Source organism: Motacilla alba, chromosome Z, assembly GCF_015832195.1.
Source record: "Motacilla alba alba isolate MOTALB_02 chromosome Z, Motacilla_alba_V1.0_pri, whole genome shotgun sequence".
NCBI classification, from domain to species: Eukaryota; Metazoa; Chordata; class Aves; order Passeriformes; family Motacillidae; genus Motacilla; species Motacilla alba.
Window position 1 is genome coordinate 54,608,569 of NC_052046.1, and position 26,296 is coordinate 54,634,864.

At 40.1% G+C, this 26,296-nt stretch overlaps 2 protein-coding genes across 4 annotated transcripts in view; one reads left to right on the top strand and one right to left on the bottom strand.

Annotated features, from left to right (window-relative positions):
* The window catches only part of SLC24A2 (solute carrier family 24 member 2), a 110,195-nt gene extending 97,565 nt beyond the window's left edge, over positions 1–12,630 (top strand). For all 3 annotated transcript variants that reach the window (XM_038123921.1, XM_038123923.1, XM_038123922.1), the window contains 3 exons: positions 5,240–5,329; positions 5,747–5,913; positions 7,954–12,630. In XM_038123921.1, coding sequence (XP_037979849.1) covers positions 5,240–5,329; positions 5,747–5,913; positions 7,954–8,203 — 507 coding nt within the window. In that variant the 3' untranslated portion in view covers positions 8,204–12,630. The remainder of the gene's footprint in view (positions 1–5,239; positions 5,330–5,746; positions 5,914–7,953) is intronic.
* A 386-nt stretch (positions 12,631–13,016) lies between these two features.
* Positions 13,017–26,296, bottom strand: part of ACER2 (alkaline ceramidase 2) — a 44,676-nt gene continuing 31,396 nt past the window's right edge. Inside the window, exon 7 of the mRNA XM_038123928.1 lies at positions 13,017–15,863. Coding sequence (XP_037979856.1) covers positions 15,824–15,863 — 40 coding nt within the window. The 3' untranslated portion in view covers positions 13,017–15,823. The remainder of the gene's footprint in view (positions 15,864–26,296) is intronic.

The window sequence follows — 26,296 nt, forward strand, 5'->3', positions numbered from 1 at the left end:
CTCAGCATGAGCATCAGAAAACAATTTTCAATGAAATCTGTGCAATAAAAGTTAAAGCAAAGCTAAAATAATACTCAACTACACTTTTTAGACAGGTCTGCTTGATTTGCAAGTGTGATAATTTTAGTCAGAAACCCAAATTCTGCATCAGGATGCTCAGATTAGCATATGCATATATAATGTGAATGCTTGTGTGCTATATACTGATTTGAAAAACCATATGGAGCCTTTGGTATCCTCTGTGGGTGTCCACTTTTCAATAAGTTCTTCCTTCCATCTAGAGTCTTTTTTCTAGTGTATATTTTATCTCCCCACAAAGGAGATGGTTTCCCTGCATTTATTTGTACTATTCTGACATACTTTTAGTAGCATGAAGTCCAGAAGCTCTAAAAAATTATTTTGTAGACAAAGTCTGTGGTTCTAAAGTTAGTAAAATCCTGCTGCCTTATTATGCTGTGGTGCACACATATGCAGATTTTTATATACCTAAAGTAGATCATGCATTAGTTCAGCTGTCAGCTGACTGACTAGCTGAGATGTTTTATTGTGTTTAGTGCCTTAATAACACCTGCTCACATTAGGCCAGTATCTATTAAAATCCTTACTATAACATCAATAATGTTGTTGGCATATCCCAGAGGTAGGTGTGCCCTTAGGGAGTTTTTTTCCTGAGTTCTTGCTCAGGTGTTTTGAACACTAATGGCTATTTTTCCTGTACTAATGGCTTGTTTCCCCAGTGGCTCTGTAAAGGCCACATATGTAACTGCCCATCTCCTGCAGTAACAGATAGTGAAAGACTGAAAGAAAAATTATGTGACCAAGGTGCCCCAGTAGGTCAGGAGCAGATACTGAGCACCACCTCTTTTATTATAATCTTACTCCACAGTCCATCTCTTTGCATTACAGGCCAGAAAAATGGTTCTTGGGGCTCCAGTTCTGCCATCACTGGACCCATATGGGGGAGTTCCTTCTATCTCTGTAAATTCCCATTTAAAACTAAGAGCTACAACTTGCATGAACTCTTGTTGCCAAACAGAGATGCACTGTTACCAAGGGGACAAGGACAACATGTTCCTGTACAGATCCAGTTAGAAGAGCAGATTCTGAGTAATCAGAGTTAAGCACTGTTAAGTGTGAAAGAAAGATCAAACTTTGCAATGCAGATACATTTATGAACAAGACAAACATGTGAATCATTCACGTTAAAGATGTTAGTAATAATGCTGGCTAAAATTGAGAGTTACCTTCCACATTATTCAGCACACACTACCTTCCAGGATCAAGCTCTTAGAAGAAAAGCTTTCATATCTAGATTATTTTTGCTACTTATAGCCTTGTTTTTCAGACACTGGCACTAAATAAATATATAGAAATGTATCAAGAAAAATGTTCTTAAGGTTTCTGATAGACAGGAATAGTACCAATCCATCTAATCTACAGTGGAACTACAAAATCCTTTTGCTTTTGTCAAAGGAAAATAGCATATGAAATGAATGACCCATAGCTTCCCTCATTTATCTGTTACTTGGACCACAATTGCTCATAAACTCTGCAATCTGTCTTTACAAGGCAACCACCACAACAACTACTGAAAAAGATGGAGAGGAGTATCGCTGTCTGCTGTCTCTGACTAATTCTTCTAGGAAAATGCTTAAAATTGGCAGCTTTCTGTATTTCAAAGACCTAGAGAGTAGAAATTACATAAGTCTCAAAAGAATGCTGAAACTAGTTACAAAACAAGTATGATTATTATTGTTACAGTCTGGAATAAAATCCAGTCTACAGAAAAGAATCCTCATTCTGGTTATGGCTTTTTCAAATTTTAATCTCTATGCATATTATAGAGCAGTATCTGTGGATTCCATTTTTTATTTCACCTCCTGTAAATGTACAAGCTTTAAATTTTGCCCTTTCTGAATTTAAATGCTCCCCATTTTAAAATAGGTAATTTAAGTGTTAAGCCTATTTAAGTATCTTGGACTGCTGCTTATCAGTTAATTTTAGTGGGAGAGGATTAGCTAAGACAGCCGGGGAGTACACATGCTGCAAAGTTACTGACTCGTAATTCTTAGCCATCCAAATTCTGTGGATGTCTGACTCAGATAGGCAGTGTCTCCTTGCTTTGCAAGAACCATTTGATGTACATAATCAGAGAGCTATTACTGACCAGCATGTATTGTATTAGTTTTGATTAAGCCAGTGTATGTTTAAGTCTTGAGTATTGTGCAGTGATCATTCAAATTGCATTGCTGCAAGGTGCTCTGTGCAGATTTTGTGACCACTTCCAACAAGTTTATTGCTTCATTGTCTCATTAGCCATATGTCTTGACAAAAGATCGGAGCTTTTACAGGGAAGATGAAAAATGTTGGAAGTTGGAAAAGCTGACTACTAGGAATGGTGGAAAAAAAAGTGCTAGCTGCTTGGTTTTAAAAGAGAAATGGCTATTTAGATTCATTTATTTCTACCAGTCTTAATTCTGCTCCCACTGGTGTCAGATCATTATAACAGCCATTGATACGTTTCTTTCAAATTGTGTTCCTTTTTGCATTAAGGTCTTCTGTCCCCCAATGCATATAAAATTTTGATTTTAAACTTAAAATTCCACCTCAGTTGGCTTTAAATATCATAAGCTCATTAGCATATTTTCTGGTTTGATAGAAATTTAGAACTCTCTTTTGAAAAAGTAACTCTGTAATGAGTTGAGAAGCAATTAAGAAATAGATCAACCAAAGTACCCTGAGTACTTCTAAAAACAATGCTTGTGACAGTGGTGGAATTTCTATGAAAAGGATGTTTCCAGGTGCTGTGCTGGTTATTTAAGGGTAATCTGCTTAAAACACCTACTGGACCACTTTTACTCCAACAGATATTCAGTTATTTATATTATGAGGGAGTTTAGAATCACAGATTCATAAAATGGTTTGGGTTGGATGGGAACCTTAGAGATCATTTTGTTCCAACCCCCATGACATGTGCAAGGACACATTTTACTAGGCTAGGTTGCTCAGAGCCTGGTCCAGCGTGGCCTTGAACACTGCCAGGGATGTGGCATTTGCAACTTCTCTGAGCAGCCTGTTCCAGTGTCTCACCTCATACTAAAGGCTTCTTCCTAATGTCCAATCTAAACCCTCTTTCTTCTACTTTTCTAGTCCTCTTGTCCTATCATTACATGCTCTTGTGAATAGTCTCTCTCAATCTTTCTCAGAGGCTCCCTTTAGGTACTGGAATACTGCAATTAGATCACCTCAAAGCCTTCTCTTCTCCAGGCTGTACAATCCAAATTCTCTTAGCCTTTCCTCACAGAAGGGGTGTTCCATCCCTCTGGTAGTGTTGTTAAATCGGTACCATTTTTAATGTGTCCTATGTATGTTCAGTTGTGAAATTGCATAGGTCGTGTTAGTCAACATGCTCAGTTTTCAGAAGGACATTTAGCATTATGCAAAGTACACACTGGGAGTGAGTTAGTGCTCTGTAGCACAGCCAGCAGCTGCACCTGCTGCTGGAGCAGATATGGACCTTCTATTTGTCCCATGCTGTAGATGAGTGGGCACAATTGGCATTGCTGACTTTACCCTTTTTACATCAGTTAATGTCCCGAGCTCATTCCAGTTACATTGGCAGAAAGTCTACATAGTCTCATTGAGCTACAAACCAGCCTCATTGTTTCCAGGTTTAGCTGGCAAAACACAGTGACATTCCTGCTTGGCCAGCTCTAATGGCCAGCCCAATACACTGATCATCTTTTGGTCTACAGCACCATATGATTCTGTGCTAATCAGTTCCTAAATGTGCAACTGTTTCATACAAATGTCTGTTGAGTTTGTTGTTATATAAGGAAAACTGACTTTGCAGCTCTGTAAACTCCCTAAAAAAAGAAACATTTATTATGGCTTGAAGAATCTGAATCAGAACAAATGATATTTTGGACACACTGAGGGAAAGCCCTGCAATCCCATATACTTCCACAACACCTTGGAATGATCCACAGTCTTATGAGCCTCCTGGTGCAGAAGGGGCATGACCTGCAATGAAAGGCAGCACAAAAATTCTGGAGTGGAAGTGAATTTAGTGAGGACCAAATGGGAAGAAGTACTGCAGGACTGAGCAGCAGCTGAAAGAGGCATTCAGAGTGGTATAATTTAATTCCACTAGTCCTACTAGTTATTCATGCAAATTTGTAGGACTCTGCTAGTCACATGTCAGAAATCATCTGGGGTAAGATCTGCATTCAGAAGGTCAATGACCATAAAGAAAGACTGGTAGAATTCATTCACAGGACAAATTTAATTTTAAGTACTAATTTGATTTAGATGGTGTTTGCCTGGTGCAGTACTGCAGTACTTCTGTTTCCTTCCTTTAGTAGTTAACTTGACCTCTTTTTGTTACATAGATTCAGTTAGTCAATAGGTAATACGGAAAATGTGTAAGATTGGAAAGAACAGAAACCAAAATAAATCATTAATCTGAATATAACCCGTTCATTGGCTGCAAGAAGACTGTTCAAAATCTGACACTAGTAAGGGAGACAGTGAAAATTAAAATTAGGTTCCTTCGATCTTACAGAGAGTTTTTAATTCATTGAAGGGCCTGACAGTATGTTTGGCATGCTTTTATAACATTGTAACATTAAACTTCTCTACAAAATGAAGCATGGGAAATATGTGCTTAAGATATCTTCCATAGTTTTCACAAGCAGAGAAAATGCCATAATAAATTTTAGGTGTACATGTTTCTAGTTCTGCCATATGGCTGTCTTTTTTATACTGACTGTGAAATTTGTTGCAAAAATGTCACAAAGTTCAAGTTGCTAATGCCGGAAGGAAAGATATGGGCACCTGTTGAAGCAATTTCAAAACATTCATTCTGAAGAAGCATGAAATTATTAATAAATTTAGAAGTCAAACCACTATTGAGCTACATGTATATGCAAACCGCGATGTAACAAACTATGATTAAAATGACAACCCAGAACTTTCCATTCATCATACAAGTTCTTAGGAAATCTTATTTTATGACTGAAGCAATTGGAAGAATGAGGTATACATATACCAATGTCAGGGTGTCTGTTTCTTACCTTTCTTGACAGGTATTTTGATTGTCTGATGATGATCAGAACAGTTACTTAAAACAGGCAATCATAAAAAATGAGAAGCCACTCTCATATTGAGAAGCAATTAAGAGTATGGCATATCACCCTTCAATATAGGCTTTCACTGTTTGTCCTTGTTTCTGTTGCAGACATCAAGAAAATTTTTTCCTATCACATTTTTTGGCTCTATCAGCTGGATTGCCTTCTTTTCTTACTTGATGGTCTGGTGGGCACACCAGGTAAGGAGGTGATACTGTTACAAAATAAAAGCCCTGCATTATGTTTTGCATTGTAAAAGATCATTTCTAATCAGAGTCCATCTATCTCATGCTGGGTGCTGCTTTATTTCAGGGGCTGTAACCATGGATAAAGTAAATCAGTACTCACTAAATGGAAAGTAGTTCAGAGAGCTGTGGTTGGCCTGACCACAGGACTTGATCATTCTTGTAACATCAGAACCATCAGCAACTGCCTGTCAATACCTTATGCTTCTATTTGAAAGCCTGATCTTTCTCCTGATACATGGGAAAATGCATGAAAACTAGTATTTCTCTGATCATGCCTGGTATTCTCCAGGCTAGTGGGAAAGTCTAGGACAGTTGAAAACATTTCTTCACTGCAGGACACTTTTTCTGGTTTTATTTAAACCCTTCTAGGTTGGAGAGACCATTGGTATTACTGAAGAAATCATGGGATTGACTATCCTAGCTGCTGGCACATCCATTCCTGACCTTATTACCAGTGTTATTGTAGCACGCAAAGGTCTGGGGGACATGGCTGTATCCAGTTCTGTTGGAAGCAACATATTTGACATCACAGTGGGGTAAGTTCTACACCAAGAAAATGGTGTCTATTTTAAACAAGTCTTTTGTTCTTAGCACATTGCTGTGGTATTGCCCACAAGCAGAAATCTTTAAAAAGCAGAGTAATGCAAATACTAAACGAATGTTACTGTGGCAAGTGCTCTGAAGTTTATAGATGTCTGCATGAAAAAATGTTATGAATTTGTTGCCTAATCCTTGCTTTGATATGTTATAGAGAGGCTTAGGCAAGTGAGTCACACTTAAAATTGTGCAAGGGCATTGTTCCGAAAAGGAATTTCAAAGCTTTTTATACTTCTGTGAGGTTGCTGTTTGCTTTCTGCTACCACTCATTGTGCATATACTAGAGTTTTCTTTATAAATGATGATCAGGAACAATTCATCGCCTCTGCAGTATTCAACATGCTTGCTGTAATAACAACAGAAAGTCATTGTCTTGTGTAACTGGCTTAGGCTGCTGTTGACATGTGATTAATTTTTTTTCCTATACCTGACAAGTCCCAAATTACAAACCAATTCTTTGGTAACAAAAAGGACCCTTTTTATAGCTCTGACAATGTAAAGCTACATGAGATTGTGCAGAATTTTTCTATTTACACTTCACTGCTTCATGGCAGCTCTAGGGTAATGATTTGTGGCTTAAAGTTGCAATTCAAATTCTTTTTTGATCATTTGAGACCAAGGTCAATCAGGTTTAGAAACAGTATAATCTATGTGTCAGTGTTTCAAAAATATGCAGGAAATACACAGATAAATTCTTCGTTCCCACATTCCCATCTTCAACACAGGATGGAGGTTTTGAGGATCATGTCCATATTATCAATTTCTCCATCTTTGGTTGTTTCTTGCTATCACACACAAACAGAAGAACAGGTCTAGTCACAGTTACAGTGCCAGACAGCCTGGTTGTAGAAGAGATCCTGGTTTTCACAGCTGAAAATATACCGGCAACTGCACAAAGGTACAAAAAAGGATCCTGAAGTTAGAATGTATAGTAAATATATTTTTTACTTTATCTGTTAGCTAATGGCAGTACTTTAGACATAGTAAGAAAACTTGGCCAATTTTCTATTAATCCAGAAGCATTAAGTCTTTGAAACATCTTTATGCAGCAAACCTGTAAAATGCATGAAAAGCACGTCCTCCAACTTGGAGTACAGAGGATGCATTACAAAATTATTTCTCTTTTTGCAGTTCTTTCTTACTTTTTAAAAAATGTTTAATCTTCCTGCCAAAGGAAATGGTTTTGTCCTGCACCAGTCTGCTACATTTACAACAGAAATGGCACAGTTGAGCTGTAGACTGGTGTAGTTAGTACTGCAGCTGTAATAAATTATTCTCTCCTGAGCTGCTTATTCAAAGTTTTAATGTTGTGAGCTTCTGACAACTCACTTCGTGCTTTCTAAGCCTGCTAAGCTCCAGTCAGTGTCTTAAATATTTATTTCAGCTTGACATCTTGCAGAGGGATATTGTCTCCTTCTGTGGCGTGAGAGATGAGAAATGCAATGACAGCAAACACAGAAATAGAAGTTAAGCTGAAGTTCAATTGAAGTTCACAGTTTAACAGAGGTTTATACAGTAAATGTGACAAAGATATTTAAGGGTGAAATTTTGCAGGCAATGCCTAGCAGAATGCTGGTTCTTCATGGCAAGGAGATGTTTCTTTCCAACCCACCCTGATGTCAGGCAGGCTCTTGGAAAGAGTGTGCAAATAGCTTCTGCAGATAGTGTGAAATCTAGAAACAAATGAAAGGGGTTTTCCTCTTCACAGACAGGATGCCAGGTGATTTGCCAGCCAAGGGAAATATACCAGTATAATTGGTGGAAGAGTGGGGGGCAAAAATTCCCGTGTGTTCTCCCCAAGAACCATGAGAAAGCTTACAATTTATATATATATGAAATTATTAGAAGAGTTGAACCTTTTCCTGCCTCACTTTATGCAGGAAGCCTTTGGTTGTGTTTTGATTTGTCACCAGAAACTTTCTAGTGCTCCCTTCTGGACTTCTGCAATGTTTTAAATTATTTTTTCTGTTTCTTAACAGCCTTCCTCTTCCATGGCTCCTGTATGCTGTGGTTAACAGCTTTGCCCCAGTGACAGTCAGCAGCAATGGTCTGTTCTGTGCGATTGTCCTCCTCTTCATCATGCTGCTCTTTGTCATCCTCTCCATTGCTTCCTGCAAGTGGAGGATGAATAAAATCCTGGGTTTCCTCATGTTTGGGCTTTATTTTGTGTTCCTGATTGTCAGCGTCCTTCTGGAGGACAAAGTGATCCAGTGTCCTGTCTCCATCTAGTGGAAAGTGCTGTTTCTCGACAGAAAAGAAAAAAAGAAAAAAGAAAAACCAAAACATATTTATTAAAGAAAAAATACATATGTCGAAACAAAACAGCAAAAAAAAAAACAAAAAACCCAGAGTGTGGAAAATTGCAGCGGGAATAACCTATGGATCTGATGGATCTGTAAATTTCCTCCTCCTCAATTTTGAAAGAATGAAAGAAAGAAATGGAAACAAAGAGTCAGTCTCAGAGCTGAAGAATGGCTGCTGCTGGACAGTGCAGTAATGCCTGAAGGGCTGAGTCTGGGTGCACCGAGGCTTCCTCTGCTGCAGAACATCCTTGCTGCTCAGCACTGAACACACGACATACTCATGGCAACTGTGAAAGTTACTGATTCTCCTCTGCCTACGGTACCTACCCGCAGACTTCTTGTTCTCTGTAGTAGTATACACAGACACACAGTGTGCTCAGTTCTTAAAGCTCTCCTCTTCCAAGGGGAATGCTAATATTAACTTTGTGGAGGCACCACCCCCCACACACCCTGGTACAGAATTTTTCCGATAACCTGCTGAAACTCCTGAGTGGAAAGCATACACCAAGCGATGAGTCACAAACAGGGAAGAGCTTGTATGCCTCTTCATGTAAGTGGATTTATGTGATGTGATTTCAGCAAAGCCAGGGAATTCATCAGTGTTTTGATCATCTGCATCACAGGTCCGTAAAGGCAATCAGCAGGATGTTAATGGTGGTTTTTCACATCTTGCAAAACTCTTCAGGTTCCAGAAACTCTGGCACTGAAGGAGCCATGATGCCTGACCATTTTGTAACTGGTGCAGATTTTCATTGCATTCTCATGCAAAGACCAAAATGGGGATAATCTTTCTTCTCTAATAGCAACGCAGCATGCAGTGACATCATACAGTTAAGTGAACACACCATTTTTTCTAATGCAGCAATATCAACAGTACCAATGGCTTTCAGATGCTGTTATGAGTTTGCCTTTTCATGCCAGAATAAAAAGGCTAATTTGCTTATGCATAGTATTTCATACAGAAAATAGAAGTAGTTATAAAGTGGCAGCCTAATTGCTAAGTGAATATATACTTTATAGGCTTTCACTATTACTTGGAGTGTAAGGACCTTCACAGCTACATATAGTTATAGCTGGAAGAGATCTCCAGCTGTTGTATAAAGCTGGGGAAATTCACTGTTTGCTGTTATAAATTTGCTGTTATAAATCTTGAAACTAGGTAGGAGAAACACAATTTAAATACAGTGGAGCTGCAAGAAACTTACATGAAAATTCTTCAGTATTGCTGGAAGTGTACATGTCTAAAGAAAGGAAGGAGTGAAAATGCAACATCCTTTTTCTGAGATACTGAGAGAATGAGAAGGTCCAAAAATAGAGCAGAAAAAAAACCAAGAAGGGAGAAAGCAACTAACTTTCTGTAGTTTGGCTGATTTTTTTAAAAAAATTAGAGGACTGGAATGAATGTTAAGAAATTATTTCAGATAATCATCATTTGTTTGTTCAAATGTTTTGTGCAATTAAGAGTTCATGAAGTTTCAGTGCATTTCTGTGACCTGTTTCAGCATTGTTTTATATGTGTATTGTGCTCACAATGGCAATGCCATTCTCACATCTGTATAACAGAAGTCTCAGCACATTTTGTCTTGGCTGTTTTTCTCTGCTCCACACTGTTCGTTTCTCACTCATCCCCTTTTTCCTTTACTGTTCTCCTGTTATATGTGTTTGTATGTAACAGTGTATGATTAGAAAGTAAGGACTTGACAGAAAACAACGGTAGAAAAAACAGTACAAAATTCATATTAGGAATGTTAATATTATGTGACATCATGAAGAAAAAAGTGAGATGTTATTGAAATAAAGGAAGGATACTAGGAGTTGCAATGTCTGCTACTCATATATTGTCCTAAGTCCTAGCTACATGCAGAATCAGTATTTGATCTTAACTATACAACAAGCAACATCTCTTTCTTCTTAGGGCTTTTTAGAGTGAGCTTTTCACATTGAGAGCAAAGCTTGTCTTTGTATTCAAGATCCTTCACTGGTGCAGAATTGTTACCTGTCTTAACGACAGTGCTGCCCATCTCTTACATTCGTTCCTACGGGGTATGCAATGGAAAGGTGGGTGTATATTCATAACTGTGGTGCCCTCTACTGACAGAACAGCAACCTGAAGCAATTTGTGACCCAAATTCTGACCTCGCCCAAAACCTGTGTCCCAAAATATGGAGCTGACTCCGCAGTACAATCTATTCCAGAGGAGTCACCAAAAGCTTTTGTTTCTGATGACAGTGCTCAAAACAGGCAATCCTTTCCCAAGTAAGCAGAATCATGCACAGGAGTGATCTAAAGGAAGGGCTGTGTATGCGGGCACTTACAAAATACTGCAATGTCCAGATTTCACTGATCTGACATTTCAAATCAAGAAACAAGACCAGAGTCCAATCTCTATTTAGTACACTATTTTTTTTTAACTTCATACCATCATGGCATAACAACTCCCACACTGGAAAACTCCTACCTGACCTTCAGAGCTCTAAGAGCACTCTGATGCACTCAGGGCATCAGCAGCAGAGACTGCTGCCCCACTGAGGGCAGGTAGGGCATAGAGAGTAACTGGCATCAACAGCTTATAGGAAGACCTTTATGTATACCATTAAGGACATTGATATCCTGTAATGGCATTTCTATACTGTCTTAAAATGCATCTCGTTTATTTCCCATGTCTGTTTGTCCCTATCACATCTTTATCTAAGAAGGTATTAAAAACAACTTTTCCTCCTCCAGAATAAGACACCTCATGGCTCCCACTGCCTTATATCATTGGGCAGATCATTTTTCAAATGGCTGAATAACTGTGCCAGTGATACCTCAGATCCAGGGTTAATAGGACAGATTTCAATTGTGTGGTGCTTTCTGTAAAGACTGTCTGTGAACAATGTTTATACTTGCCAAGGCACCTTTCTACTGCTGTGGTAAACTGTTGGTGGATAATTGGATGCTGATGTGCTCTTTGATTACAAGACAACAGCTCTGCTGGCTAGTAGAGAAAAAGAGGAGTGGGATGGAGGGAGAAGCTTATTCCCTTATCCTGTACAGAAGGAATTCAATCTTAAACTAGAATGCTGAGAAAACAGTCAAAAGCTGCTCCAACCCAGTGACTGGGTGTCAGTGAGTTGTCCAGACTCAATGCTGCCAGAAACGCATGCACTTGTTGCATTCCTATTTTATAATTCCTATTTTATAGGAATTCCTATAATACATTCCTGTTTTATAATTTCAACAAATCTCCCAGCATAAAGTGTTTCTCATTGTTCATAATTCTTTCAGTGTAGGATCACAAACTCTTCTCAACATTGCACGCCTAGAAGTCAAACTTCTATTTTCTTCAGCCAAAGTTCTGAATGACTTCACTAGGAATCTCGTCCTTCACACTGCCCAAATTCTATAGTGAGCTGATTGGTGTTGAAGCCTTTTCCACTTGGCTGTATGCCTGTGCTCACTTACTCAATCGCTACTGCTGTCTGCATAATCCTTGTGAAGTATAAATGAATAATTAATAGAAAAATTGGCATTGATAAAGATCCTGTTCTAGCTTAGCACTTTCAGGACACCAGCTTGGAAACATAGAAGTAAGATAAGAATGCAACTTCAGATTAAATACTCAACCCTCTATGGCACCATCATCTCTGAATGGAATCAATATTGAACACAGTTTTTGGAAGGGATTTGTGGTAGCATTTGAATAGGATCATGGTTCAGATTGTAGCCAGTTTTAAAGGTCTTCTGCACTAACTTCATTGGAATTAAATATGAGAATGGGCCCCATTGGTAAAAAATACCATGGGAGTTCTACAACTATTCTGTTTTCCCTCTGCATAAGCCACCCTGGTCACAACTTGGCAAAAGCTATAGAAGTGTGATTAAAAGTGTGGTGTGAAGATTCTCTCCTTAAGAACTACATGTAGACATGGAAAAGTCTTTCAGCAAAGCTCTTTGTATTTTTAATTAACTATTTTACTGAAAGCTAGTGCTTTCTTATAGTGCAGACAGGCTCTTGTGTCTGTATGCTTCTGCTTATGTATCCAGTTGATGTGGCTGACTGCATAAACTTCATGAAGCATAAAGCACAGTGGGTGACAAGCAACCTTATCTAGGTGTCATTTGTTTGTAATGGCAATGAACCTACCATATAATTTCAACATACACTACTCTGAAGTAGTTTATGGTCACTGTCACTCATGGTACTGTTGTGTGTGGATATGAAGGTCCACAAAGTGGTAAGTTAAACATGTAGTTAATCCAAGTACAGTGAAAAATAGATGCTTAGAAATATTATTAATGTTTGGGTGTTTTTTAAGGGATTATTTCTCTGGTTGTCTTTTACTTCATTACATATTTTGCAAAAAAAAAAAAGGGGATATTCAATATTTTTTAATTATTATTCTTTCAGCAGTAATTCCATAAAATAGCATCTTGTGGTCCATATAACTTATGTTCTGAGTCAAGTATGAGTCTGTATCAGATGGTTTTCTTTATTTATAGCAAGGAAATAATCCCTTCTCTAAGAACTGGCCCAATGAAATACAGAAGAATTCTGCCATTAACCTGGACAAGATAGAGACTTTTATCTTAAGTTCCCGTATTTCATAAATGCAGTTACATAACAAACCTAATTGTCCTGGGAGCTATGTACAGAGAGATAAATTACATTCACTTGTATTCTTGGAAACAATTTTACCTCTTGTAAATAACAATGACACAACTAACTGAGAAAGAGGCATGGTTTGAACAGGTGATTATTTTTTTTTTTTCTGCTATTCCTGGAAAGTTAAATTGAAGAAAAATACTTGCAGAAAGTGAATTTGAGATTATCAAATGGGATAGTTTGCACTCAACAGTGTGGAGAAGAATCCTGCTCCAGTCCTCCAAAAGCCATGGGTTTCATTCCTGGTTGATGTTAAAAGTATCCTTCTTAGATCTGTTGCCATCAGTTACAGGAATATTGGTATTGAGATATCCGTCATTTCCATTTGAACTGGGGAGAGTCACCGCCAAACTGAAGTTTTGCAGTTCAGTGCACCCATCAAATGCAGCAGTCACATATGGCTCACAGCCCTGTAGGTCAGACAGGCCGTCCTGTAGGTCTGTCTGCAGTGCATTGCTGGGCGTCAGTGTGCAGCATGCCAGGACTTGTCTTCCTGGATGGGTGCAGGTAGTTTGAGCCTTCCCCTGCCTGTGCTCCTGCCTGTACAGATGCAAGCTGCGTCTTCTCCAGAAGTCATGTTGTCGCATTAGCATGGCACTGAGCCCATGCTCCAGCCAGCCAGACACAGGTCAGTCCCAGCCTAGAAGCCATGTAATCCCTTGGAGTGTGGGTAGACCAGCCACATAATTGGCCATACCATTCCTACATGAGCCATAAGTGAAACAGCCCAGGACAAGAATGAGTAATTCAACACTGGCAAATGAACTGTACATTCATGTAGATTTATTGTAAATTCTCCACTCATGAAACAAAAAAACAATCCCAACAATGAAATTTGTACACATTTTTAAAGATCGTGCACTTTACTATTTTATTTTTATTTTATGTCACATAGTTGTCTTAATGAAAAAAGAAGCCATAAAGAACCCAGAAGACTAGTATGGGGTTTCTAAGTAAGGGGATCAATAATTTTAAAGTAAAGAATCAATTCCATGTCTCTGTTTAAGGCAAAATGTCAAACACTGACAAATAAATGTACAGTAAAGCAGGATCTGGTTTCGCCTTAGTGATGCTGTAAGTAAGTCGGGGGAGTTTGCTCCTCATACTCTTGAGTTTTCCTGTGGGGCTGTACAAAATGCTGCCCACTACCTTTGCAGTAGGGACTCAATCCTGCTACCCTTGTTCACCCCAGGAGAAGGAATAAAATGCTTGCAGAGTCAGGCCCAATAAAGCAATTAAATCATTCCGCTACTTTGATGTTTTCTCCCACTGAGATCACAGTAAAGGAAGCTCCTTATGTTTTAGTAAGTTTGTAAGAGATTACTTGCTTCTGTCACTTTTTCAAAAAGTTTTCAGACTTTAACAGGGTCAGGTTATCCAATAGAAATCAATAATTTATTTTAATCCCTCATAAAAATTAAGTACTGCCAAAGAATTTCACTTGGTTTTGTGTTCATTTCCATTATCAAGATCTCTGTTGCAGTTTTAATTTTGCAATCCTGACTCTGGGGAGTTGACTTACATGAATTAAAATTATTTCTGTCACTTAAGATGGCAAGATCAGGACATGGTATTGTGTTGTGAAAATAGTAGTGTGTTATCACTGACAATCAGAGGCTATTTTTCTAATAAAGTGTTTCTAGCATGTTTGTTTCACTTTGTAGTTTTCATACTCTTATCATCCATCATTTTCAGCCTATTGTAAGAAAAATCTGAAGTCACCCATCTTTACTCATTTCAAACTTCAAAAGTAAAAATACATTTCCATGTATTTTTTATTTTGCAAGTCCAGGCAACCCCCTGAAAATTCCAATTTTTTTCATGTGTTTAAGTGTATGGATCATTATTCACTAGATGATATTCATGTATCTCTGAATCAGTGTATTCTCTGTGAATATAAGTTTGTATATAGTATGAAAGTTACCTTTATTTGTACATAGGCTCTTGGAAATAATCCCTTCTATCAAGGTCCTACTTCAATATCTACAGAATGTTTCACTGTGGCGTGTACACTTTCTCACCTTATCATATTAATACAGAGTTCTTCATATAAATCACTTAATGTAACTCAGTCGTCTAAGTGTGAATAACAATAACAACAATAAATACTAATAAAAAGAATGAAGAGTGTATAAATTTGCTCAGTATCCTTTGTCTTAATGGTCTTGGGTTTGCTGTTAATCTGAAAATAGTATTTTAACTACCGTCTCCAGGTTCAGTGATGATCTGCAGTGGTGTTCATCATTACTGGTGTTCAAGCTGTGCTGCTTGCCTCTTGCCATGTCCCAGTGCTACCTTCTATATATACACAGAGTAAGGAAATTGCCTGTCTTTCAGTGAGCTTAAAATTTTTTTAGACAAGGATTTTTCATCTACAGCTCAATGTGAATCCAAACTACCTGGAGCTGTGTATGTCTGGAGCCCTGTTGTTCCATTCAGGATCAAGTTCCCATACATTTCCTTACTGATACATTTGATCACAAGATGTTTTGAATGCCATTCTTTACTTTGACACCTTGTTTAATCTCCAGGCTGCAGAGTCTATTGTCCTTGCCAGCTAGGCTTTTTGGTTGGTTTTTTTTTTCAGTCTGTCCTTGGGTGAATGATGTATTTAAATAAAAGAATGATCTTCAATAAATTACAGTAAAAGAAAGTCAATAATACTAACATTTTCTCATAATCAATCAAAATTTCCATCTTCACAAGTTACAAACATTATTACTTAATATTTCTCCCATAGTAGCCCCAGGAAGTCATCCTCCCCATTGAATTAAGGTGGTTTCTGTGAGGCATCATGCCAATGCTGAAGGTGTCAGCTCAGGAGAGTGGTTTTTCATTCATCTTTAACCTTACTAGAGCCTTAAAATTTTAGATCGAAAACAAAAGAAATTTGCAGATAGCTTAGAAGTTGAGAATGATGATTGTCCTGAGACATCCATGCCTGCCAAACAACAAAAAATAACAAGGTCAAACACATCCTACAAAAACTAAAATTGGTGTAGGCTCCAAGTCATGGAGGCACATGTGGGATGTTTTGAAATTTAGATTGGAGATAGAGAGTTTGTAAAAAGACATTTAGTCTTTATCTGAGAAGTGAGTACATACACACAGAGTTCATAACTTTGTTCAATGGATGTGTGCTTTCTTACCCTACTGCTTGCTAACATTTGATCCCTTCCTCAACTGCAGTGACTTTTGTAAAATGGAGGATTTCAGTGCCACAGCAGGCCTTGATGCTATATGACTGGGTTGAGCAGGGAGAAAAGAAAAACATATTATATACCCACCACAATCCTGTCTGGGGGAATGAAGGCAAGTTGCCTTACTTTGTATCCAGAAGCAAGTACTTCACTGCCTTACCTTCAGTGCTGAAAAAACCATTTACCATTACTTTTTTCCTTTACAAGTAGTTGCATTTGGAGTGTTAATTGACAAGGAGAAAAGCAATGTGCTTTTTGTTAAACGTTAAAACTTTCCTTCCCTGGAAACACTTCAGAATTTCCCTTTAAAACAAAGAATTCCTTTTCTGTCAACACATACCTCAGAGAAATAAATATTTGTGCCAGAAACTTGCAAAGAGTACAGATTTTAGCCCTGAAGATATGTTCAACCCTTCATCTCTTACTAATGCAAACTTTCACATCACAGTTTGAACAACATATCTGTTTTGTCGACAAGGGGATATTTTTTGGCAGGATGATGAAGTACTAGCAATTAGTTGTAAATATACAGTATTGCTTCTGAGGCATCAAACCCAAACTGAACCATTTCTCATTAGCTAAATATGAGGATAGTCAGAGAAGTTACCAGCATCCTGTAAGTTTAAAGCACTCCAAATAGGATGTTTGAACAACAGTTTGACAATTAATGAAACTTCAAATGAGGAGGTGTCCCACAAACCCTTGGGTTGCTTGCAATCACTTTTTGCCTGTCCACCAGCAATGCTGAGCAAATACCGGCCCTCAGCTACAATCTTCCACTAACTGCTGCCAAAAATATGAAACTCCATGTGCTGGCTCTGCTGTGTTGGAGGACTTCCTGTGGTGGCTCTGCTGTGTTGGAGGACTTCCTGTGGTGGGATTGTGTCAGGGCAAAGAGCAGGTCTGGGCTTGCTGACTGGGGCAGAGGGGGCAGAGGAGGAGGTGGGTGGGAGGGTGGGCACTGTCTGGCATGGGTAAACACGCCACTTCATTGGACCTTGCATTTGACACTGTGATCCAGAGAGCAGGGCAGGAGGGAAGACTATGAGAAAAACTGACATAAAAATCAGTTACAATTTATGTCTAAAAGGACATATAACAGGTGGTTTTCCCTCCTGGCTCTCTGCAGCCCAGTTTAATTTTGCTGTAAAATGAAGGAGTACAACCCTGGGTAACATCCTCTAGGGGACACTGTGTGAGCAGGGAGGTTGGACTCGATGAGCCCACTGGTGATGCCTTCCAACCAAATTCAGTGATTGTGTAAATGGTTTAGTGAAAAAAATGCTCCCACTGCCTGCTCCTCACCCCCACTCATTTCCTATTCTTTGTTACCAACTAGTCTGGGAAACTACTCCCAGAATTGTCAAATTCCCTGTGAAGATCTGGACCTGCTCTTGCCATGGACTGCCTGCCCGCTTGCCTGCCTACCTGGATAACATGCCATAGTGCTGGTCAGAATTGCCTCTCACACCAGCAACCAACCAGCCAATTTGTTAGCTGGAATTTTAAGACAAAGAGATTGTAGTCTGATCCTCTGGAACTAGGATATACTGCTGGCCAAAAGTATCTCTAAAGAGTTTCACTCAAGTTCACAAAACACAAGACTGTTGAAGAAAAATCAGTGTGAGTGTCGAAAAAATTAGCTTGTTCCAGGCTAACGTGCTGTAGGATTCAGCATTTGTGCCTCAGTCAAAAGTATTAGTAAACCCATTTTCTGTTATATTATATAATGAATTTTTGAAAAAATATTCCCTAAAATTCACTTTACTTTCGACTCAGAAGAATACCTTCCAGCAAAGCTTTCACCAGAAACTGACTGGAAACAGAAATAAAAGTCCATGATTGTTAATATGCAATTTTTCCGAAAAGAAATTTCCTGGACAGCTTTTCTCCACCACCTGTCCTGCTGAAAACCTATTTGAAACATGCCAGGGAGTTGTCCTGAGAAGAGCTGGGACAACCACGGTGAAGCCAAATCTTCCCTGTCCTCAGGCCTGTTTTTACTGCCCTGGCTCCCTCTACACTCCAATCCTCTCTGTTCCTCACACTACTCAGCATCCAAGAGAATTCCTGTCACAAATGGGGCCCCAGCAAGTGGAAGCAGGTGATGCTCAGAGTGAGAATGTCTCAGGCCAGGCAAGGCCAGTTTGTCCCAGCTGGTACCACAGCTGACTCCACTTCTAGCTGTCTGTGGTATCACTTGGCAGATAAACATAGAGTAGCAAGGTCAGGTGGGCACCACCAGGCACTGTGGAAGGACCAGAGTGCAACTAGCAGAAGCAGGGCACCCTCAGCTGTTTCACAGTGGATTTGTACAAAGTCTGGGCGCCAACAGAAAGGTGATGCCGTGTACGTGCACCCACTGCCTCACCTGCCCTGGTGAGCTCTACCATTCCTGCCCTACAGAAAGATGTTTACTGGCACGAAGATACTTTGGCACCTGTACCAACTTGTCTAGAGCTGCTAAAGTAACAAACCCCAAAATGCATGCCTTGTGAGTGGACACTTCTGGAAAAAGGCAAAAAAAATAAAATCTCTCAGTTACCAGGTCTGCCACAAAATCAGGAAGAGGTGAGCACAGTGATCTCCCAGAGAAACATTAATCTTGTAGAATGTCAGGGGAGGTAGGTGGACTGAAACATAAACAGGTCATGTCCTCGGTGCATGGAAGGTGGCTTATCTGGATTAATAACTTGTGCTGGCATGGTTGCTGAAGCTTTCATTTTCTTGGAATTACCTTAATAGCAAAGTGTCTGGTAGCAGGTGTGCTTGCGGACATTTGCAGGCAATTATCTCTGCTGACAAGGAGATATAATAAAACCCTTAATGCAGGAAGAGAGCAAGGCACAGCCAGGCAAGGACATTAAGCAGGGCAGTACATCTCATCATGTCCTTGTTCCAAATATATATTTAGCATTACAGCAGCTGCTCTCCAGTCAAAACCCCTGCTGGCCTTCATTGCAACAAAAGAATCCTCCTCTGGGCCGATTTCAATGCTGAATGTTAAAGAATAAGGGCAGTGATAGAGATCATAAAGAGTGCAGTAAATAGTTATTACATTTGCCAATACAGGGCTGGTACCTAAACAAATCTCTAGGTTTCTCTAGGCTCCTGCACCAGCCCAAGGTATGATAAAGAGCAGTTGGGCTTGGAACTTTGCCTTTCATTGTAGGGACTCATGTAGGGAATGTCTTACCTCTTAACACTCACATGGGGTGAATTTCCTCAGCCCCATCATGAATTTCCTCAGCTCTATCATACGCCTCTGAAGAGCTGTGGATTGTATTTTCCTTCTAGACTGGGATTCAACAGATTTCCTTCTGTTCACTATGTGTTCTGGTTGCCATGCCAAGTAATGGAGTAAATCCCATCATTTCCTGGTGAAGGGATGGTGAAGGTCTCTGCACCTCCAGGAGGGCTGTGGGTGAAAGCACACATCTGCTCAACATTCTGAGCTACACAAACCCACTGTGCAACGTGCAGCCTGCCAGCAGGCTGCAGGGAACAACTCGTCCAGACTGGTTGCATCTGAAGACCTTGCTGATTTTGATCTGTGTTCTGACCAATGAGTCAGCAGCAGAGTAAAAATTTGATGTCTTTGAGAAGTCTGTCAAGCTACACAGAGCTAGAAACTGCAAAGGAAGGAGGTTCAAAGAACCGCTCTCTTTCTCCTACAGGGCTGTCTTGTTTCAATCTCAGTTAATGTGCAGCTAATTTGAAAGAAATAAAAACCAGGAAAGTCAAATTCATATAGGAAAAGTTATTTTTCTACACTAAACTGTACTTTTTCCTCAATTTCTCATTTATTGAGAGAAGAGTTAGTCTGAGAAGATAACACCTTTCTTTGGAACCAGAAAAAGCAGTCTAACCACAACTAGGTGAAATCAAGTGAATGTATTTAAACTGGCCTTTCTGTGGAATTGGGAGACAATATCTGGGCATGAATTTCTTGCTTGGAAGTTTTGCTTTGCTTGCTAACGTGGAGATATTGTCACCAAAACTGAAACTCTCTAACATCTTTTCAGTATTAGAGAATCAAGGCATTACTTTATTCTGGCCAGGATGTGCAACTGAAATCATTCCATGCTTCTTCACCAGACTTTTCACATACCTATACAGACAAAACCCAAAGAAATTCTCATACATTCATCTTAAATTACACAGTTCTTAGCATTCAATCTCCTATTGGCTATTGATCCTTCCCCTCTGATGCTGACTTGGTCCTCATTCTTTGGTTCTCTTATCAATCTTTTTGATTGATTCTCCTATCACTCTTTTCCCAGACCAGGTGTCTCTGGCCTCTCCAGAGGGTGATGTTTGGAGTAATGTTCTTTAATGTTCATTTCTGTCCTGTGCATCTTCTGGCTACTCCCAATCCACAAATCTTAAGGTCATCAGGCCTCTCCCTGAGAACAGAGACTTTTGTAGAGAAATTTCAATTCCCCTGCCCCTGTGCAAAGGAGAACAAACCCTTTACTAAAGTTACATTAAAGAATATTAGAAGTCATACAATTTCTAACAAAGTCACCTACCTCAAAACTGTTTTGGCAGAGGAAGCTCTGCTGTTTGCCATATGTTGCCCTGAATAATGAGATATATAGTGGCTTCCAGCAGCATTTGATTTTTATGGTCAAAAAATGCTATCAGCCTAATAAAAACATGATTGTTCTGCTAGATTTTCATTCTGTGCTATCATATCCTAGTTGGTGGGGTGTAAGGGCAGAAAGATGTCAACAGGGCTTGTCAATGCAAGGGATCCAAGTGTTTCTCTCTCACAGATTTCTGTATCTCTTCTAGTCCTCAGAGAGCAGATACCTTATGCCAGGATAAGGTTTTATTTAAAGCCAATGTTCACAAACATAAAGATGAGAATCTCTGGAAGATGACTTTAAATAGAACAAAATAAGAGATTAACCAGAAGATGCACAGGACAGAAATGAACATTAAAGAGCATTAATTACCCCAAACATCACCCCCTGATGAGACACCTGGTCTGGGAAAAGATTGATAAGAGAACCAAAGAATGAGGACCAAAGTAGCATTGAAAGTGAAGGGAATGATAACCAATAGGAGATTGAATGCTAAGAACTGTGTAATTTAAGATGAATGTATGAGAATTTCTTTGGGTTTTGTCTGTATAGGTATGTGAAAAGTCTGGTGAAGAAGCATGGAATGATTTCAGTTGCACATCCTGGCCAGAATAAAGTAATGCCTTGATTCTCTAAAAAGATGTTGCTGGAGAGTTTCTTTTTCCCAGTTTTGGTGACAACTTGACTGATAGCATTTCTGCTACTGACTTTTCTTTAATCTGCTATCACAAGCTCTAACATGCATTTCAGATTGCTGTCCACAGCAGCATGACTGAGAACCCATGAGGAATGATGATCTCTGCTTCCTGAGACACCTACCCGAAGCAATACATAGTACATTTTTGTAATTGACAATAACTGTCTGAAGTAAGGTATTTCTGCTGTGCATAATCAGTGCTCAGTCCTTGAAGCTAAAGAACTGCTGTGAGTTCTCCTAACTGTAGGATGTTATTTGGGTCAAGGGCAATACTGGGAATAATAGGATAACAGAAAGGAGGGGGAAATTCTCCTTGAGCAGCTGTAAAGAACAATCTATTCATTTTCCTACAGTGCCTTAGTCAGGAGGACAACTGGGGAAAGTTCAGGTAGGAGACTTCAATGACAGAGCACTCTAAAGCTCTCAGATCAAAGCCACAGACAGTAGAGCTGTGCTGCCTGAGTGATGATCATCTTGTAGTTGCAAATAGGTCAGGGAGAGAATACAAAAGGGAAAGAGTTTTCTTCATGACACGGTCCCTTGTCTTGTTTCTGTCAGGTCTACAGTTCTTTGTTCCTTTAAACCGGTCTGCATTACTGCTATTGGAGTCTGCATTCCCTTAATTTTGTAGTGCAGCCTGAGTTAACCAAGCCAGCTAATTTCACAGTCTGAACAGTGTCTACAGGACTGGCCTTGCCCTCAGTCATAGCAAAATCCCCAGGGACTTCACAGTGGGAGATGAAGTAGATGCATGAACAGTGAGCCTAAAAGAGTGACTTTGTGTCTTACTTGCTGGGCTGTTGCTTTCAGAGATTGCATAAGGAGAACTAAAAGCAAGATAAATCCATTAGTGCCAACAAAAGATTAAAACTACACTCAGATGGGTATAATTTGTGCGTACTTCTTCATGAACAAAAGGGCTAGGGAGACAGTACAGAAGTTCAAATTCATTGTGTTGCTGTAGGGAAAAAAAAGACAAAATGCATCCTGTGGAATGGTAATTGCTGATTTTAGACAATTACCTCAGTCTTCCAAAGTATAATGAAGAAATATCCAGAAGGTATGAAGTCTGTTGCAGTCAAAACAAGAGGGGATCAACAGAAACAGATTTCCCAGTATCTCAGTTATCTCTCTTTCCTTTAAAAGTCTGATATTATTTCCTTAGAAAATATGACAGGATGCCTGCCTCTTCCAGTGATGATATATTCTTGTATTTTACTCACTGGCTAGTTTCACTCAGATTTGACAGAAATACTATCCAGTTTCCATGAGCTACATGGAAGCAGCCTCCTTAGTGCAGAGCAAATAGTTGCTATCAAGTGCCTCTGTTTAAAAAGACGTCAATGACCTTCTGCACCTTTAAGCATAGAGAATTCATGGGAGGGAGAGACATAGACATTATAAATACCTTAACAACATGACGGCTTTCAATTTTTAAGGCCGAGAACTCTTCTAAGTTCAACTTCTTCAGCCCGTGGAGCTCCCTCTGTTTGCTTTTCCTGCCTGGCTAGCTGGCTGGCTTTTACAGTAACTAAAGCCTTTTCTGTAGCAGCAGTCATGCAAGTGTTGGGGTTAGCAAAACCATGGAGTGTTGAAGGGTATAGTTCTGAAGACACAGATTGCCTGCTACAAGCTCTACCAAGAGACTCCAGGCTGGGGTTGAGGTAGGCACCAGTCTGGTGGCAATGCCAGCTATAGGCCAGCAGCAGGGGGTGGAGGACTGATTGTTATCCCAGGTGATTGTTCCCCAGCACGGCTAACAATTTAGCAGTGCTGCATATGCAGTCAGTCTCCTGAGTGGAAGAACTACATGAATTGTTAAACAACAAGAAAAACCCAACCTGTGTATCATGCTCCATTGCAATGGGGTAAGTAGATGCCCGAACCCACAAAACATGCCCAGAGCCCTGAGAGGATACAGAGGCCAGCAGGAGAGCATCTGAAGGGCAACTTTAAGGCATTTCACCCACTCCAGACAGAAAGTCAGCCTCATTGGGGGCCAAATTTAAATGTCTCTATGCTAATGCAGACAACATGTGGAATAAACAGGAGGAACAAGAAACGTGTGCCCACCTGCAAGGCTATGGCTTTACTGGCATCACACAAACATGGTGAGATGACTCCTATGACTGGAATGTTGGAATGGAAGGAACAGGCTCTTTAGGAAGGATGAACAGGGGAGGCAGGGAGGCTATCTTGCCCTCTATGTCAGTGACCATGTGGAGTGCATGGAGCTCCACCAGGAGATGGATAAAGAGCTTAGAGCTTGTGGGTCAGCAATAAAGGGAAGGCAGGGACAGGAGACTTTATAGTGGAAGTCTGCTACAGGCCACCTGACCAGGAAGACTGAGCCAATGAGGCCCTCTAAGACAGAGAGGAGCAGCCTCATATTCACAAACCCTAGTCCTCATGGGGAACTTCAACACCCTGGCATCTGTCAGAAGGAGACTTGGTTACCCAGGACATGGAGAGGTCCCAGATACTCAACAGCTTTTTTACCTCCATCTTCACCAGCAAATGCTCCAGTTGCATAAGGTAAGATCAGAGACTGGGAGAATGAAGACTGCTCTAGAAGATTAGGTTTGAGACCCTTTAAGGAAAATGAAGGTTCACAAGTCCATGGGACCTGATGAGATACAGCTAGAGGTCTTGACAGAACTGGCTGAGAAAGTGGCTAAGCCACTATCCATCATATTTGAGAAGTCATGGCGGTCTGGTGAAGTTCCCACTGAATGGAAAAGGGGAAAAAGGGGAAAAAAGACCTCCTCTTTTGAAGGGTAAACAGTCATGTATGGTATCCTGTCATTGTCATATTTTCTGAAAAACCCCTTCACTAGGATTTTTTCTCCTGAGAAGCTGAGAAGCCTCAGAAAAGAAATGTCAACAATAATTATCTGCTGCTGTGGAATGTGGCAGGTGCATCTTTGGTTGGTCTCATGTAAATTATTTTTACTTAATGACCAATCACAGCCAGCTGTGTCGGACTCTCTGGTCTGTCACAAGTTTTTATTATACAGTCCCTTCTAGCTTTCTGAGGAATCCTTTCTCTCTATCTTATAGTATAGTTTTAGTATAGCATTTTTAATACAATATATATCATAAAATAATAAATCAGCCTTCTGAAACATGGAGTCAAGATTCTCATCTCTTCCCTCATCTGGGGACCTACAAACACCACCACAACATCCTTGTCTCTTCAGTTGGAAAGACATGGATTTGACATATCAACTACTCAGTGGATAAGGAATTTTCTGAAGTTGCAGTCAATGGTTTGATGTCCATGGAGACCAGGGGTGAGTGGTGTTCCTCAGGTGTCAGTTTTGGTAGCAGCCCTGTTTAACATCTTCATCAGGGTCATGGATAGTGGTATTGAGTGCACTCCCAGCAAGGCTGCTGAGAACACCAAGCTGTGCGGTGCAGTCAACATGCTGGATGGAAGGGATGCCATCCAGAGGGACCTTGACAGCCTGCGAAGTGGGCCTGTGTGAACCTCATGAAGTTCAACAAAGGAAAGTGCAAGGTCCTGCACCTGGGTCAGTGCGATACCACGTACAAACACAGGCGGGGTTGGAGAAGGACTTGGGGTTGGTGGTGGATGAGAAGCTTAGTATGACCTGGCAATACTGTACAGTACACCGCTCCATACTACAGTACTCGCAGCCCAGAGACACATCTGCATCCTGGGCTGCACCCAAAGCAGTGTGGCAAGGGAGAGGATTCTGCCCCTCTGCTCTGCTCTGTGACACACCACCTGGAGTTCTGGACACACATATAAAAAGGGCATGGCCCTACAGTAGCAAGCTCAGAGGAGGGGCAGGAAGATAATCACAGGGCTAGAGCACTTCTCCTATGAGGACAGGCTGAGAGAGTTGGGGCTGCTCAGCCTGGAAAAGAGAAGGCTGCAGGGTGACCTAATTGTGGCCTTCTGGTACCTAAAGGGGCATACAAGAAGGCTGGAGACTGTTCACAAGGACATATAATGATAGGAGATGGGACAAGGAGGAATCATCTTAAACTGAAGGAGTGTAGGTTTAGATTCAATATTAGGAAGAAATTCTTTACTGTGAGGGTTGTGAGGCACTGGAATGGGCTAGCCAGAGAAGTTGTGGATGGCCCACCCCTGAAAGTATTCAAGACCAGGTTGGATGGGGCTTTGAGCAACCTGATTTTGTGGAAGGCGGAGGGTTCTAACAGGAGGATCTTTAAGGCTGTTTCCAATCTAAACCATTCTATGACTCTATGATGATTCTAACATTCAATCCATTCCTCTGTGTATTACACCACATATATCTCTGAGGTGTATCCTGGCTGAATATGTTGGGGGAGATTTTAAACACAATTAAAGGTTTACATTTGTCAGAGACTTTAATTCGCTTAACATGGTAGGATTTTTCATCTGGGTACTAAGCAACTTCAGACGTTAAATAGACTGAGAAACACCTTACATTTTAGAAAGGTTTTCCATAGTCTTCATTAAAAAGGCTGTCCTCCACCCCCACTAAAAGGCAGCACACAAGGAACGAATAATCCGCCTCACAGAGAACCTATTCTGTGTGCTATCAACAAGAATTCTCTAACAGCTAGCATGAATTTGGTGCTCAGATACTATGGTGCATACTGACTATCTTGCTCATTTTTCTTAAAGCTTTGGCCTTATAAAAGCAGGGTCCAGGACTGTACAATTTTTCACTTGTACATTTATACAGTCACAAATAATGCCATATATGCTTACATTTATCTATGTTTTACATGTACAGTATATGCTTTACATTTACTTCTTTTTTTGTTTTCTATTGTATCTGCCATTCTTTTCCCAAAATAAACATTTGGGGTCAGAGAAGGGAGGAGCAATAGGAACAGAGAAAAAAAATTACACCACTGCAGAATA